General features: G+C 41.7%; 1 protein-coding gene across 1 annotated transcript in view; it reads right to left on the bottom strand.

Annotated features, from left to right (window-relative positions):
* Window positions 1-1,101: 1,101 nt before the first annotated feature.
* Window positions 1,102-18,182, bottom strand: part of SLCO5A1 (solute carrier organic anion transporter family member 5A1) — a 62,438-nt gene continuing 45,357 nt past the window's right edge. Inside the window, exons 6-10 of the mRNA XM_088529742.1 lie at window positions 17,718-17,916; window positions 7,633-7,792; window positions 5,152-5,393; window positions 3,225-3,289; window positions 1,102-1,668 (exon numbers count right to left, since the gene is read on the bottom strand). Of these exons, the coding sequence (XP_088385868.1) occupies window positions 1,211-1,668; window positions 3,225-3,289; window positions 5,152-5,393; window positions 7,633-7,792; window positions 17,718-17,916 (1,124 nt within the window). The 3' untranslated portion in view covers window positions 1,102-1,210. The remainder of the gene's footprint in view (window positions 1,669-3,224; window positions 3,290-5,151; window positions 5,394-7,632; window positions 7,793-17,717; window positions 17,917-18,182) is intronic.

Below are 18,182 nucleotides of genomic sequence, written 5' to 3'. Positions count from 1 at the left end.
GCTCTTCTCCTGGAAAGGTGGACAGCAGCCTCGGACTTTGTCTTCAAGGAAAGCTTTAAAAGAAGCTGAGAAAAGGCAGGGCCAGGAAACGAGGGGGAGCTCTGGTCTGTGCAAACCTGCCTCCAGCACCCTTGAACCGCCCCTCAGCTCAGGCCTGCCGGCAGGTCGGGCCTCCTCCCTCGCTGCATCTCCCGCTGCCAGCAGAGGCTGCAAAGCCCCGAGCAGCCCGTGGGCCTCCTAACGAAGCCACTATTGCCCTCTTGACATTTTTCACCTAAGCTGAACTAGACCAGCATGCATTTCTGAAGTACAGCCAAGCACTTCCTATCAAGCTATAATGGATTTTTTTTTCTTCTTCAGGAAAAGTATGGATTTGGTATTAGCAACAGCCACCCAAATATCTGCTTATATCATTACAGAAATATGCACCTATCTGTTATGGTATGTGTGTATTCCTACATCTGAATGTTCTTACAAATTAATACGGCATTTTTTTGCTCCAAGCATTACACTTCCCAAGCCTGTGTACTTTGCTAAGAATTACTGCAACTTATCAAATGAAAATTAATGCACGTTTTAACAGGATAAAGATATTATATCTCAACCATTATCTGATGCGTAATTTTCATATGGCTTAACCTGTTATTAACAGTACTTTAAATGCTATGTTCTTTTTGATCTAATGTGCATGTCTGAAAACAGCCCCTTTCAAATTAAGTTGCAGTAATGTTTTTTAAAAGCCAACTTTAAACTTAACTTGCTGCACATACAATTACCTAAGTTGCATAGTTTAAACAAGTTCGGTTGTGCTTTGTAGCAGAACTCACAGTAATTTGTCATCTCTTAAAAATATGTGGACATGAAGTTATGACACACTGAAGAATTTTTGTGAAGTCTAGACATCAATGATATGAGGTTTTTCACTCTTCCACCAACTTTTGCTGTTCACAACACCTTACCCTTACATTGATATTAGATCAGAGCACGGACATTTTAACGGACACACCTGAAGTAATTACAAAGAGAAACAAGAACTTGGGTCGGTTTGAGGTATCCAGCCCTCAGAAACATAGTATGGTTGTTTGCATTAAGCTTTGTTGGTTTTATCATGTGTTACATTTAGATTAAAAATAGAAGGCACAGGTGTTTCACAAGGCGCCGTATTTAAGTCAACCAACAAAACTAAAGATTACATTTCCAAGCCAGGGGTCTATATCTCAGCAGTGACTTCTTCCAACGTATTTTCGTTTGAGGAATTTATTGCTTCTGAGAAAGGGCCGGGGTATGTCTGTGCTATGCAATTCATCCCTTGTGCCATTCTGAAGTCTCCACACTGCTCTCCTCGACAGCTGAACGTGGGGCAGGATCTAGTCCGTGCATAGTTTTGCTGAGGTCCCGCCTGGCCGACCATCTCACTCACAGTGTTCACCGGCGAAGCCCTCCACCGCTGTCTCTGCAGCTGCTCTTCTTTGTACTTAATGGAGTACCAGGCCAAGAAAATAAAAAAGAATCCTACAAACTTGAGACCAGCTGCCAAGCCAAAGTAGACGAAACGAAACGAGGTGACATCGTATTCCCAACAAGATCCCTGTACGCCACAGTCCTGTTGCCAGAGCATGCATGTGGTATCAATAACAGCCCCAAAATAAATTGGAGTGGGAATGTAAGCTGAAATAAAAATAGCAGCAGAAATAATATGTGTTAGCATACAGTGGAGGACTTCTGAAGAAACTACATGTCTCAGTCAAGTAGGTGTAGGTCAAGGAGGTTTGAGAGGATTTCTACTCTGCTGTTCTCCCACGCAATGTGAAAAGTGGAAGATGGGTCCATGACCTTCCCAACAATGTTATTTATCCCCCACACAAAATGCACCAATAATGTGAAAGAACTCGAACAATGAACACGATGTGATGCCACCTTGCAAGAGTTAGTGCCTCTGCCTCCAGCCACTTCTGCATGAAACACACGTTGCTCTCAGGAAATAAAATGAGGCAGAGTGTTACCTATTTAAAGTCCTTACCTGTGAGCTGGGAAACACTGGGGGTTGCTACTACAGATTAAGGGAAAAATTAACCCCCGGATAAACACAAAATGCAATTCTCTTAGTGGAGATGGATGGAAGACGGAGCTATCATTTTTAGATCGTTCTTTCAAATAAATCTTTTTCATCTTTTGAGGCTGACACAAATGTTGCCAGCCTATTAAATGCTCCTGCTTTCCTTGGAAATACAACATACATAGGACAAGTCAAATGAGGCCTTTCTCAAAGGAAACTTCCTCCTTAATGGACCAGGTGCAGCTATGTGGGTTTTTCCTCTCATTCTTTTTATAATAATAATAATTGCATGCAATATTCACATTTTTGTTGTAGCTGAACACCTGGAGTGCTCTTTATAGACAGGATTTTGTAAGTTCAAAAACTTGAAAGAAATCACTTTGGGTAAAAATGATTTTTAACAAGCAATCTTTTTGCTTTGAAATATTTGAAATTAGACCTTACAGTATAATTGCTTCTTATTTTAGAAAACTCAACAGCTATTGTTACTGCTGAAAGCAAAAATATACATCTGCTTCTTCTTTTTTTTTAAGTCTTATAAGTGATAATTAGTATATACATATATATTAGTATGTACATTATAAGTGTACATATACAATGTACATATTATCTACATATTAGTATGCACATATGTATGGATACATAAGATACTGGTACTGCATCATCTTTTCCAAGTAACCCCTGTTCTTATTCTTGAATGCTATGCTATGTTCAGGAGAAAAGTAAAACTGAAGATATATTTTCTCCTGCTACAGACAAGGTTTAAAAGAATTATTTAAAAGAACATTACTGTTCTTATTGAGATGGATCAGGAACCTTTTGTTTTTTAATATTAATTTGTCAAAAACTGAATCTTTTTTTGGGAAAATGACTATTCCAACATAGCTCTTTTTTAAAGGATTTTAAATAAAATTTCCAAACTGTAAAAATATCCCTGAGACAAAAAAAGAATTGTCTCAAAAAGTCAGTAATAAAAATTCCGACTAAACAATCGGAGTTACAAAGTTCAGAAGCTACTCATTTTATGTTCCTAATGACAACTAGTGGCAGATTTACAGACTTTCAATAGTTTTACAGCACACATAAGCAAAATAAGGTGAATCTTCCAGAAACATGGCGAAACTTTGGGGGATGCTTTATATGAACGCTCAGTAACCACAGGACTTACCAAGAGTTCGTAGCAAAACAAACTGCATTCCTAGTGCAAAGGGCCGCTCCCCATCTTCCACAGACCTGGCAAGCAAAACCAAAAGAAACAGCCATAGCAGATAATCTAATCATTGGGGTAAGTTTTACCCTCACTTCCTGTTCATTTTTTTTTTTTCCCTGACATGTAATAGATCTCGGCCTCAATTTCTCCTGTTTAACTTCTAATATTGTTAAGTGTTATTGCTAGGAAAAAATGGATGAAGCCTCCTGTCCCTGTTTAATCAACATCTCAGTCCTGTCTCTGAATCGTTCTTCCCTATGTAAGGCCTGAAGAATTTGATCCAAAACTATTAGGGAAATCAGAGACCCAAAATATACACGTTTTCTCATAATAATTCCCTTTATTATGATACAATCTTTTGCTTTACTTTCTTAACCTTTTTCAGATCAGTGATTCTACTCTAAATGGAGAATTAAGTTGCTGAAGGCTAGAATCTACCTCTGTATTACATGGCTACCTGCTTAGTACGAGCACTTCAAAATTATATTAGGAAATATATTTGTGATTTACTACAACTGTTTGCAATTCCATTGTGGAACATTACTAGTTCGTACACAGTCCTTTGAGAAATGGACAGCTTTCCCCTTGAAAGCTAATGGAAGCCACCTCCATCACCTTGGCTGAAAAGCACCAGGGTTCCAGGGGACAGCATGGATGCTTATTATTATAAGCAGGCAACTGGTAGTAACATTGGATTTTGAAATAAGGAACACACAAACAGATCATATTCTATGACTGAAAGGTCAAGATTGTGGAATCAAGCACTCACCATTCTGGATGGATGCACCGCATTTGATATGGTATCCCCCTCCCCTTTTTTTTTTCATTGAATATGGTAAAATCCTCCTCTGAAGATTTTCCTTAAGGATTTAAGGTTCACTTCAGTATTGATATCTACCACTTGAAATTTACCTTTCGACAATTACCCTGTGCACTGACATTTTATTATTATCCTCATTTTACAGGTAGAAAACTCAGGAGCAGAAGGAGCCAGAGGTATTCAAATGATCACAGTGCCGGGCACACTGTACTTGGATGAAATCTCATATGTCTAATGAAGTCTAATGATAAAGTACCATTTCCTGCTTTTGAGTATGTGGTTGCACAGTCTTGACTGCGACGTTTTTGCAGTTTCCACCTGTTTTATTTTGTGGGTTTTGGGAAAACAAATTCCATCACGGGCCATAACACAGCCCTGAGTCATCAACAAGCTTGCAACAGTTAGATCTCCTGCACAAACCTCAGCCACTCGAGCAGAGGAAATGACAGCAAGAGAGGGCCCGTGTTCACTGGAGATGAGTGCTACAAGGGGATGAGACCTGACAAGGGCTCCAGAGACTTGCAGATGGCGAAGGATGAAAGATTTCAGGCAGGACCATGCTGCCTAGCTCCAACACAAGCAGACAACGCATGCCAAAGTGCCAGTAACGCACGCATGGCACAGCTCTTTCATTGAAATTGAATCAACACTTTGAAGCATTCCCTTTATCTTCCTATAACCAATGGAATGGTTACCTATGGACGTGATTTGTAAATCCTGCTAAGTAAATATGAACTATGAATGAGTGAATATCAACCTTTTCTCATTTGGGTTTGAAAATTCAAACCATTGCCCTGCGGAGGTTAAACATTTCTTCAGCAGTAATCATTTTTTTACATCATGTTTTTACATCTCTACCTCTCTACATTATGTGGAAATTACTGAGCACTACTTGTTTCCTAAAGTGCATTATCGTGTTACATATTCCTTACAAAGGTCAGACGGTTCTAATCACCTTAAGCCTGATGGAATTAAGCAGCATTAGCCCAGGCTCTGTGGCACAGACTCTACAGTGATGGTAAGTAGTGCATAAATATCTAAATAAACATAGAACGGAACTCTTACCTGAGTGTCACTATGATTGCTGATGGTTGGGCACATGCTGTTATAAGGGTAACTATAAAAAGAAATATTAGGAATGGGATAAGGGTATTGCAGGTTCGGTCACACTTCCCAGAAACAGCATAGCCGTTTTCGTTCAGGTAGGTTTTGACTATGACCACTCGAAGCTGGCTGCGCTGGCCCACTGTCGGTGGCGTAATGACTTGGCGACTTTGGACACAGGCACATTCTGTGTAATTTCTTATCTAGGGAGAGTGAAGAAGAGAAACACATTGATTACTTCTGTATGGAATAAAAACCTGCTGTGAGAAAGACATTGTGCAAAGACACTGTATGACAGTCTGACTGGGCTTCCTCCCTGGGAGTCAAACGCTACTTCTCAGTCAGGAGTCTTCTGCCTCCAGCATTTCCATCCCAAGTACCGACGAGCACAGATTTGAAGTTTGCTTTCATAGATCTAAGAACCACACATGCACAAAGCTACACAACTTAAGCTACATCTTAAGGTTGTAAATTAAAACAGACAGTAGGAAATATCTGAATTAATAACCGAATTAAGGTTGCTTGTCAATGTTAATTTATACCTTTGTATGTGCTTGTGCTTTTGCATAGTCTTATTTTTCTCATAGGATTTTGCTGAACATTTTAATGAACTATCCATTTCTCTAGCATTTTACCTTTCATTTTCAAAATATGGCCTCAGGTATTTTTTTTTCCTCTCACTATCCTTATTCTACTATACAAACACATTGACTTGTATTTCATATGCGTTTTTCTATGGCACTTATGGCACTTATTCTTTATCTATTTCAAAAAGATTAATTTATCCTCAGAACAGGTATGAGATGAGGCAGTGATGTTGTTATCTCTATTTTATATCTAAGTAACTGAAACACAGGTCAAAACGTTCACAAATATGGGTGGCAAATTTGAGAAAACTAGGACCCCTTTTTCCAGTTTATTTGTCATTATATACAACCTAATATAGCCTAAATACAATTTTCCTGCCTTCAGATACAGATTTTGGTACTCAGTCCTTCTACAAATGACACTTCTGGTTATTGCTCACATCAATCACCCAGAACACGAAGAACCAGCTGGGAGATGTTTGGTCTGACTGACTTGCGTAACACCACTTAGGAACCGAGGCAGTGACTAAGCCCAGTTTCCCAAGGCAGCACTGCCAAATATCAGCTGGGTATCTGCTTTCCTCCTACAGTCCCTCACCTTATTGTCCTTACTGCTTCCAAACAGAAAATAATCTTCCTTCCTACATAGTCTGGATTCTTCACCAGAGAAACCAAGGCTGTGCTTGGTTGACAGAGGGGTTACGCAGCAGAAATGCTAGAGTGGAGACATGTATATACAGAACAGGTAGGAACATGTAACTGTATCTTCTATCCTATAAACTAAAATCCAATTTCTGTAGGCTAGCAATATTCATTTGGTGTGTTATAAAGCAATACAAGCTTACATCTGTAGTTTCCAAAAGCACTCCCCGTAAAAAATTATTTAATGAAGAAATGCATTGTCAAACCAATGTCAGCCCTATTTTATTCACCATTAGCTGCTGAGTTAAAACTTCAGGCCAAATCATAATAGGAAATATTATGTTTCAAAATATGTAGTGAAAAGTAAATATACCCAAAGTACTTCACTATTAAAGAAATTACTAGTACTAGTTTGATATCTGCTGAAATATAGCGAAGATCAAACCTATGGCCTCAGTCCAACAAAGTGCAAGTACAAGGCACATAGATACGGAAGGTTACCCAGATACTCACAGGCTTTTTGCAACTGGGCCAAAGCAATTTTCTACCAAAATCTAGCAAGGAACTCTAAAAAGGAAAACTATAAAAGAAACTGATTTGCTCTAAATGGAATCACATTTGAACCCTCATTTTTAGAACATTATCTTGTCAAAAACAAGAAAGTACAGCTCTGAACTAACATTCTCGTGTTTCACTGCTTGGCTCAGCACTGCAAATTAGAAGATGGATACACTATAAATAAGCTTTCTGGAAAGCACAATCAAGTCCTGAGAAGATCAATGTTTATATTGTTTCCTGTCTCTCTTGCTTATTCTTTTTTAGAAGAGAATTCTGTAACACGAAAATTTAAGAGTTTGTCTTTTGTACTAAGTGAGTATAACCATAACAACAGGAAGGCCAGATTCCACCTTTTCCACTGTTTTCCTATGCCCAGCTCCGGAAATTGCCAAATTTCCATGGTGTGGCTTTAACAGCAGAATGTCCTTCCCCAGTATCCTGTGACTGGAAGAGTTTGTTGTATGGTCGTACCAGGAAATACATTTGCCAAGAAAAAAAAGTATTTTGGAAAAACTCAGGCCTGAGTCACCTTCAGAACAACTTCTCCAAAGCTTCAGAGGGTTTGCTACAGAACCCAGGTTCTTGGCTCTGCCTTGGACCGCATGGGCTACTTGCTACTCGTGGAGTGAATGTGGTGGCTGTGGGAAGAACTTACCCCTGTGCTAAGGTTTCCACCATTGATGCAGCCAGCTAGGCAAGGATTAAAATATGTTATTCCATCTGATCCACAGACAGGCTCGTACTCATGAATCTTACATCCACAGTTAACATTACAGCTCCCGGTCAGATTCCTGTGGGCCATGGCAAGAGTGGGACTGGAGAAAGGAAAAACAACATGCTAATAGAGCAAGCACAAAGGTCCTGCGGTTTAGCGGGAGAAAACGTCCTACTCATTAATTCTGCAATGTATATTTGATTATCAGAAGAAAAGCAGCATTAACTCTAGATTATGGATAAAATTAAAAAGAAAACATAGGAGAGCACCTCAGGCTATCAGATAATAACACAATACAAAAATAATTCCAAAATGTAAATCTTGGATCATATTTGTCAACATAATAGTTTTGTTTTCCCCCTGATTTTCTCTTAAACAGTTAAGACAGCACTATTTTACGCTTCTATTTTAAGTTGAAGGGATTTACTGGTTATTACTAGTGAAGGGCCCAGTGATGAGATGTAAGTATTATGTGAACTAATACGCCTTGCCTCCCACATACCAACAACTGCTCAGAAAACTTAATGCATTTACACGTGTTTCTGAAACACACAGGAATCTCTCTAGATCTCGTACTGTGCTGGTACTAGAGTGCACGTGAAAGAAGCACAGCTCCACCTTCCCGGACCACTCTCCTCGATCCTGCCAAGACCCAGCCTTCTGAGTCCCCAAAGCAGAAGGGTTTTGCTGTGCACTCAGAAGGTCCTTCTATTTTGGACTGAAGAGAATTTCAAAACTGAGGAACATGCACACACTGAAGGATTGCTGGTTTCCCACGTCACAACAGCAACAGCAGGAAACTTCTTATTTTTCACTGGCCAAGTGCCATGGCAAACAGGATGTTTCTGCACTGTGGAATGGCATCAGCTCTGGTTAAAGCTGACAGCTGCCTGTCACCATGAGAGCTTCTGATCTGGGGTGACTGAAGTAGATGGTCATCTACTTCTTCAGTTGCTGCTTTGCCACAACACAGTAAAAAGAACTGTATAGCTATATGTATAAAATATGATCATACAGCAACAAAGGAAGACAAAACAAAAGAGCTAAATGAAGATGAAAGGGATACTAGATTGTTCTTCCCCAAATTAAAAGCAGACTGACATAACCAGACGCAACTTAACAGAGCTGACAACATAGGATTCAAGATGCCCAATCTTCTTTATCTAGAAGCCCCTACTAATTAAAAAGTAGGTGATAAACAATTTCTTTTTCCTGACAAGTAACATTTTGAAAAGCCAGGTACTTTTAACTATTTTTAACATGCATACTTTCTTCAAAATTTCCGGTTACCCACTTTCTCTCCAACAAGCCACTGCATTAACTGTAACCCTTTCAATTGCTGATTGCTCAGCTACATAGCTAATTGCTATGGCATCGTAGTGTCCTCCCTTTCCCGGCTGGTTAAGGACTCTTGTTCTCTACATGTTAACTTAAAGCCTGTTTTTTTTGTATGCACACATTTTCACAAATGTTACTTTAAAATATTTATGTCGTTTAGAACCATATAAAAACATCTGTTCAGACCATGGTTGTCTCATCACCGATGGCCTGTCCTTAACACTAGCCATAAGCAGATGACTACGGAAGGACAAGCTTTCTTAACTTACTTTCTCCAGCTTCTGTATTTCTTCAGCCTCTAATGACTCTGAAGTCTCATATATATATATGTGCATATATATATGTATACACACATAAATAAGATGTAATATGTTGAGTTTTGTTACGGGTGGTGGTGGTTTTTTGCTATGTACTTCTCCCATTGAGCCTAAACATTTTGCATCCACAATATCCTATGGCAACAATTGTTCCATCAGTCTATAAGCTGTTATAAGCAGTTGAATGTTTTGAATCTGGCTCTCACCAGCTTTATCTGAGAGTCCTCACTTACTTACACTATTTTGCTTGTAAGCTCTAAACACAAGAAGACTCCTGAAAAAAATAAATTCAGGGGCTTTTTATGCCAAAGTGAGAACATTTGCAAACTCTAGTGAATCTTTGCAATTGCAACGAAATATACCGTATCTAATATTAACTCCTGCATAATATCTCATGAAATTCAACAAGGCCAAGTGCAAGGTCCTGCACCTGGGGAGGAATAACCCCAGACACCAGTACAGGCTGGGGACCGACCTTCTGGAGAGCAGCTCTGCGGAGAAAGACCTGGGTGTCATGGTGGACGACAAGTTGACCATGAGGCAGCAGTGTGCCCTCATGGCCAAGAACGCCAATGGGATCCTGGGGTGCATTAAGAAGAGCATCTCCAGCAGGTCGAGGGAGGTGATCCTGCCCCTACTCAGCCCTGGTGAGGCCACATCTGGAGTATTGTGTCCAGTTCTGGGCTCCACAGTACAAGAGGGATGTGGAGCTGCTGGAGAGAGTCCAGCGCAGGGCTACGAGGATGATCAGGGGCCTGGAACATCTGCCCTATGAGGAGAGGCTGAAGGAGCTGGGCCTGTTCAGCCTGGAGAAGAGAAGGCTGAGAGGGGATCTAATCAGTGTCTAGTACCTCAAGGGAGGCAGTGAGGAGGATGGTGCTGGTCTCTTTTCAGTGGTAGCCACTGACAGAACTAGAGGAAACGGCCACAAACTGAAACACCAAAAGTTCCACAGGAACTTAAGGAAAAATTTCTTAACAGTGAGGGTGACAGAGCCCTGGAACAGGCTGCCCAGAGAGGTTGTGGAGTCTCCTTCTCTGGAGATCTTCCAAACCCGCTTGGACGCAGCCCTGTGCCACGTGCTCTAGGTGACCCTGCGTGTGCAGGGGGGTTGGACTAGATGATCTCTAGAGGTCCCTTCCAACCTTAAGCATTCTGTGATGCTATGATTCTATGATCTGAAGGTATAGCTATAGATACAAGGCACTACCAATTTTCATACTCTTACTAAACATTTCTAACTTATACTACCTACTTTGCTTAATGAGCTGTACGAAAGCACAGAGCAAGACTGCACAACAGAAGACAACGGTGCCCTTCCCGGGTTTTCCAGAGCAATTGGGTTGTCTTTTTGAAGACGTGTCCCTGGCAGTGTTCAAGAAACATGTAGATGAGGCACTTGGGGACGTGGTTTAGCAGTCAGGGTGTTGAAAGATTTATGGTTGGACTCGATGATCTTGAAGGTCTTTTCCAATCATAACGAAGACTCTTCATAGCCAAAGCCTGGGATAGCTGAACAATGAAGAAAGCTCGTGCTTTGAGAAAGCCATTTTGGATAATATTTCTCTGTATTTTTTCACTACAGAAATGAATGATAAACAGAACCCTTTGGTGAGTCATCAGCATATTTTGAAAGGTGTTTTGCAACAACTTTCTTGAATGCTCCATCTGCCCCTGTCTGAAGTGCTTAGAGTGCCCATTGCCCAGAATAAGGGATATCACAGCTACAGTGAAACTGGTCTGAACCCACAAAGAGGAACAACTTCCAGATGTTTTCTGGCCTAATGGACTCCACAAATTTGAGATAGGTGCCTGTTTTCTCAATATTATACATGAGACAGCCTGCCACTTCAGAGGAAGCTCCACAGAAGGAAACCAATACACTAAATGCCAAGCTACTAACAAAAACAGTTGAAAATGCTCAAATGTGGAATTTATGGCCTGTCCTCTCCCAGGAGACAAACTCTGCTCAACTCTGTAATGCAAAGCTGTCCTTCCTTCCTCTTCCCAGCTGATACATTTAAAATAGCTGGCCTTTCTTCACAAAAGAAAGCTAAAAGTGTCCTCCGGTGCATCTTTTGTCAAGTAGTCTACTGATTTAATATGCAAACCCAATTTAAAATGAAGTAAGTTGTTTGAATGCAAGGTGAATGTAATGAAGAAGCAAGGTCGCAGGGGCAGAACTTAAGGCCCTTTCACACCAACTGGAATACATGTGTTGAAATCCTCAAGAAGGGACTTTGGTCAGGGCCTGCGTGTCAAAGGGAGGCTGCCGCCACCCTCCCATGTTCCCCCTGCTTCATGTGCAGCCCAATACCCAGCGGATGGGAAGCGCTGAGGACGAATGCTGGTCAGCCCCTGCAAAACCCACGCAGACTTGAGAGATGATCTAGGTACTGAGCTCTGTTAGGACATGGCTATTTGCACATGCAAAACTCCTGCCTTGGCAGTGACGTGGGGATGCACAGCCCATCCAGGCCGGGCGACAGGAGCTGCCCGCGCTGGCTTGCTTGCCCTGCTCTCAGCGCACTCGGTGCTGCCACACTTGTTACGAGGCAGCTCAACTCCCTCTGCTATAAACACAGCAGCAGCTACGCAGAGAGCTTTAGCAGCAATTCAGCCAGGCAGGACCCACAGCAGAGGGGTCAAGGGCTGCGTGCCAGGGCCTGGGCATCCACGCTCACCACCTGCAGCAGCTGCAGACAGCTCTGCTGGTCTTCACAGTCGTGGTACACGGGCAGGGCTGTCGCAAGGGTGAGCATCCAGCACCCGGACTGCGGTGCACGAGCTACGGCGCAGATCACCAGGGATTTTCTTCTGCTCCGACCCGTCCTCGTGCCTGACTAGATGAGAAGCTGCTGGTGATGAGAGGCTGCCGCTCCACCCGGGGTGACCGCTGCCTGCGCTACCTGTCACCTCCTGTCAGCAGTGACATGAAGCGCTGTGGCTGCTGCTCAGTGGCTTCCACTTGATTCATTTTTCATGTATTTAAACACCACTATTTGCTTTTGCTAAAAATGCTTGCCTTTCTATCTGTGCATTTTTGCAGCTGAGTTACTAAGGAGCTCTTAAATATTTATTGACTGTGTCTACACAGCACACAAAGCAGGTTCATAAATTTAGCTCTTAGAACTACATTGCACTTTATGGTCTACTTGGACATTTACCAAAGACTTTCTGAATGTTTTCTTTCTTGTGCCATAAATAAACAAGGGATAGTTTTAGAAACAAGCTTCAACTTGAGCAGGAAATTGAATACCCAGAACTGATACTGGTCCTGTAGCCCTCTCAGCTATCAGTTGAAACTTGCCTTATTATATCACGCTGGATTTCAGAAAGCAATATGTAGCAACATGTCACATGGCAACAGACAGGACTTTTCCAGTAATGTCTTGACAGAGCCTTTTGTTCAGGGGGAAAATACCCAATTCATCAAAAAATCCCCCAGGAACAGACTGATGTCAGCAGCATGATGAAAGAAATTTTACACAGCAAGAAGAGATGGCACTTTGGGAGCTGCACGGCCTGCAGAGCTGCACATCCCTGCCGTGCTCCTCGGGCTCACCTAGCCCAGCCTCGCCACTCCACGCAGCACCCTCGCGGTCCAGCTTCCAGCAGGGTCCTCTCATCCAGCAAAGGGGCAGGTCTGCGGCACCCCGGGCTCCTGGGGAAATCACAGCTCAAGTTCTCCTCCACCAACGTTGCCCTTGTTGGAAGGCCTCTTACCCCTGCTTCCAGCGAGGGCATTTTTGGCTGTAAATGGAATTTGTGCCCGTTTCCTGCCCAGCTCCATTCCATCCATGACTAATTGGCTGGGGCTACATTGCTGAATTTTACCATAACACACAGGTTAGGAAATCAGCTTAAAAATACAGGTGAATGAAATGCATGCAAGAAATTAGAAGCACAAAGCACTCAATTCCTCGAAATGGAATTGAAACCACTGTGAAAATTTAATTTGAAATACTTCTGTTTTCTTTCCAAGATGCCTTGTATATACAGAAAAACAAAGCAAACTCAGGTTATTAATAAGCTACTGCAAGCTGTGTCTCTGCAGCTTTCTACCTCTTCTACTTCAGCAAAAAAACAGGAAGATTTATTGTTAGCATTTGTTTACCTTTGTTGTTGTTTATAGCAAATCCCCTGTATGCACAGAGAATTTCTGCTTTGTTCTCAAGAACAGATGATAGATAAAATCACCTGTTAGCTCCATCTCTAAAATCTCATTAATGGACATTTTAAAGACATCTGTCCTTTTATCTTTATTACCTTCTGTCTTCACTCTTCTGCCGGTGATGGGAAATTAATGAAGGAATTCAGATGCTGGGTGCAAGCTCTACTAACGCAGATCTTTGTAAACCTCATGGGCCTCACATGTATCTACCACATAGCACACCATATTGTAACAGATTTTCATGAAGAGTTCTCCCTTTTTTTTTTTTCTTGAAGGCATATATTTTTCCATCAGCAAGCTGAAAATGCAGCACTAATCCTGTCTTCTGACCTTGTGTGGCACAAGCGAAAACAGTGTCCTGGCCCCTGAGTTACTGCAGAGCATTCTTAGATGTGACTCATGATAAAAGGGATTCTGCTTCCCAACATTTTCAGTCTAAATTCTTATTCTCCTCTACGTATTACCCTGAGGCAAGGTCATGGTCTTGGACTAAAACAAGACAAGGGAAAGAGTAAGACAGGGTATGTTGCCTGGAGTTTGGGGGGCTGCGGCCTGTTATTGTGGATACTCAGGCTTGGACAGGAACCACACTGTGCTAGGGCTATGTGCACCTATTTTTTAGAAAAGGTGGACCCTGTCCCCAGCAGGTTACGGTCTAAACAAAATGAAGTGAGAAAGTTCCCAGTGCCTGACCTTGTTCTGGTAACATCCAAACAGAAAACTGGTGTGCACATGGTTTTATTCCTATTTAGACTGTTATAGTAACTACAGTACCAAAAAACACCAAGGTAACACAGGAAAAGAGACAAACCTTCACCACTAAGTTTCTATAGTCTTACTATTGGGCTCTGAGATAGAAAGGATGTATCCTAACTTGACACAACAGTAATTGTGGTTTGTTACTGAACCCTTAGGGCCCTGCACGTTCAGGATACGAGGCCTGCAGCCTCCCTACGGCCAGGAGCTGCAGCTGGGCCTGCAGGCTGCAGCCAGCAGTGACGCTGGGTTTGTGTCGCTGTCAAACAAGGGGCGCTCTCAGCGCCTCAGCTGGATCCCTTCTGTGGTGCCACTGTCCGGCCCAGCCGCTGCGTTCAAACCGAGCGCTCTCACCGGCTGCGGCACCGCAGCACCTGCGAGAGCATCAACAGAAACTCGACCTGCTCGTTCCTGAGCAAAAAGAAGATTTTTTTTTAAGGTTAGATGCCTCAATTTAATGATAGGTGCCTCAATAAGTCAATTATACATTTTAACTAAACTTTAAGCTGTCTCCTAATGAGGGTGGTCTCTTAATAACAGACTGCTGCCTGTCGCGTGTCTTGCTTCTCCTTCCCTCACTGCACTGCTGCTGTGTTTAATTTGCACATGGAGTTTTGAAAGCACCAGATGAGGGAGAAGTTCTGAGCACGTTGCAGGAGGCCATTCTGAAACGCAAAGTACTCAGATTGCTGCTGTTCAGAAATTGCAATTACAATGTGGTTAGAATACATATGTGACCTGAGACTTATTCCCATTGTGTCTGCTGTTCTATTTACCTGAATAAATTAATTACTGATCTCACCAACAAATCTTTAAAATCAAGAAATGTGCTATAACCACAGAGGTTTAGGCTCAAATTAATTTATTACATTATCGTGTCACTTGCACTTTCTCACTAAGTTATTATTTGGGGTAATTGGGGGGTGTTTGTTCCTATCACAGAATTTCAGTGGGTGCACAGAGGAGTTTGAGCTTCTTTCTGAAAGGGCTGCATGCTGCTTTCCTTCAACTTTGTTGTTTAATTCAATTTTATTCTGCTTTATTAAGACACAAATCTGAACTTCCTTCTGCCTCTCTGTAGGGGTTGCCAGGAGACAACTCCCTGATTTAGGGTTTCTCATTCTAATTTGAGTTATTATCCAAGAGGAGCAATGCCAGTTTGCAGCTTGGCATAAGATTCCCTGAGCGTTTTCGAACATTAAACAAATGAAATAGCCCCCTATGACAAGGCACAGGAAACCCAACAAGAGGTTCTGAATTTCTGAGATGCATCATGCAGAGGGGTCCTTGACGTTCCTGATTGCAGAACTGCTGATGACACCCCCGCAACCGAAACACTGCTGCTGTCCAACACAAAACTGCAGAAAAGCTTTGCCAATGTATCCTAATCCCTCCATACCTCCAGCTCTCCATCCATATTCTGTCACCTGATCCAGGCACAAAGCCACAGTGAGTAATAAAACGTCACAGTGGTTTATGAAATATCACTGCCTATTTTGCCAAGGAGGGTACACAGAGATGAGAACTGGCATAACCATGGTAGGGTTATCACACATAGTAATTTTCTTGGAACTAAACAGTTGTGCTCCTTCTTGTATCTGATCTAGCTTGTTGTACTGGTTTTGATGCCTGTACGCTGCACTGCTCTGGAACTAGAGAATGAAGGGTGTGTTTTACTAAACCTGGAAATGAAAGCATCAGTTTTTGTTACACAAACAATACCATTCTTTCATGTGTAAGCAAAAGAGTTCCTTACAAAGTAAATTATTTGAAGCTGTGGGTAGATACTCTTATTTAGATTCATGTTATATGGAAAAAAAATTACTGCAAAGATCAAATTAGATAGTCTTAAAATATTCCAGTACTCATATAACAATAGTTTCCATTTACTTCAATTTAGAAAGAGATTAAAATTAAACAGTATTTTTTCACATAGAGAAAAAAGCACAGCTTTCTCATTAGCCAGACAACATTCACACTCAGAACATTCACACTCATTACATGCACTGCAGTTAATTCTAATAATTTTCAATTCTTTGTCGCCACCACAGTCTGTCACAAAGTGGATCATCCATGTATTTTACCCACTTTCCACCCCCCTTCCCTGCAGGCTCGGGCGCTCAGACCGGGATGTGTCACCTGTGCTACCGCCTCCTGCAGTCAGCCCTTTGGCATCGAGCTCTCACTCTTGGCGTTAAGGGCCCAAAGGGCTACCCAGCTTTCCAGGAACTCAACAGATTCTTCAGTTGCAGATTTCTCCTGCTCTAGAATGGGGTCTGACAGCACAAAAGCAGCAACACCCAAAAACATGCAACACAAAATGCTCTCTGTGTAAGCAGTGCCTGCTTTCGTCTCCCTTGCACACCAGTCTTCCTCTTTGCTCTTCACTTAGCTCACCCTTTGGTTCTTTTTCACCATCTTATCTGCTTTCCTGACACACAACTCTTTTTACAGTCTCTCCAAGAGCTCAAAAGGTAGAGTCCAAAACAGAGCATTCAAATAATAAAATATTCAAATGGATACCCAGCAAGTAGAGACAAATAAAAGGTAGACATCGTATCAGATACAAAAGGAAAGTGACGACCATTGTTCCACACAAGTTGGTACTCCTCAGATGTCTACTATGTTCTTGTGCTTAAGCTACATGAAGAGAGTACTTTGAGGGAAAAGCAAATATGCAACATAGAAAAGAAAATCCTAATCATCAGGCTTCTAAGGAGACATCTTGTAGTGAAACACCATCACTTTTAGTACTCTCTGGCCTCCAGATTTCCCTCATTTAAAAAAAAAAAAAAGTCACATCCCTCTCTTCCAGTTCCTATCTTCCTGTCTCTACACCTCCTTATCCTTTAAGACTATATTCTTCACTCTCAATACGTATAAATTTTGATCTAGTCAGTATCCTTGGTAGGTGGTGGAGTACATTCATAAAACTTCCAATGGATTCAAACCTCAAGCCTTTACTGACTCAGGATCACAAGATGTTAATGCCGCTTGTGTAAATGATTTCTGTCAATTGGGGATTGCAGAGCTAAGACATGACGATGATATTGAATTAACCTATTCAGGAATAATCTTTGGTAATCCCTTCATTATTTTCATGATTTTCAGGAGTAGAAAAAGAAAACATTTCAAGAAACAGTAACTAAACTCTGAGTAACCTAAACAGGATACTACTGGTATTTTCTTGTGAAAATAACTTTTTTTTTCTACCATTCTAAAGCATCTTTCCAGCCACCAGAAAGGTAAGTTACTACATGGGCTTCATTGCAAGTCAAACACAAAAGAGAAGAGCCACACAGTAACAGTGTGTGTTTATGTGGCAATACCAAATTCTGACTCGAGCATGTGGATTCTTCAGCCCATCAGCAATTTTTACATTTCTTTACCATGCTCATGGAAAAAGCTGATTTTGCTACAGATAACTCAGAGACACTTACCCAGTTGTGTAAGGTATATTTATGCCGCCTAGATTAATGCTTTCGCATCCAACAATGAAGAGAGTGGAGAAGCACAGCAAAGAGACGCCGCTGCAGATCATGGCCAACTTTGCAGACTCCCTCGCACCAAGTTTCAGCTTTTTTATAATGTAGCCACCTAGGACAATACCAACACCAGCACTTGGGACAATAATGACACCTGGCAGGAAGAAATTGGAGCAAGATTAAGACAGGACCTATAGAAAGAGAATAAAATGTAAATATTGGCTTCATTCCCTCACTGGATGACCACGAACTCCGTACTGAGAACTCCATTGTCCGATTCTCCACTGGCAAAATGAGTCAGATTTTTCAAACCTTTGGAGTGTTGTCAAAGAATTAATAAAAGACTCCTTCTGATATTACCAGCAGCCAAAGCACTATAAAGGAACTATTGTCTCTACAAGCAGAAATACTGCTTTATTT

This window comes from Tinamus guttatus, unplaced genomic scaffold, assembly GCF_059628265.1.
Source record: "Tinamus guttatus ecotype Peru unplaced genomic scaffold, ASM5962826v1 Tinamus_guttatus_pri_ptg000343l, whole genome shotgun sequence".
In the NCBI taxonomy this organism is placed as follows: Eukaryota; Metazoa; Chordata; class Aves; order Tinamiformes; family Tinamidae; genus Tinamus; species Tinamus guttatus.
Note: the sequence above shows the minus strand (reverse complement) of the source record. Positions and strands in the feature narration are given on the sequence as shown.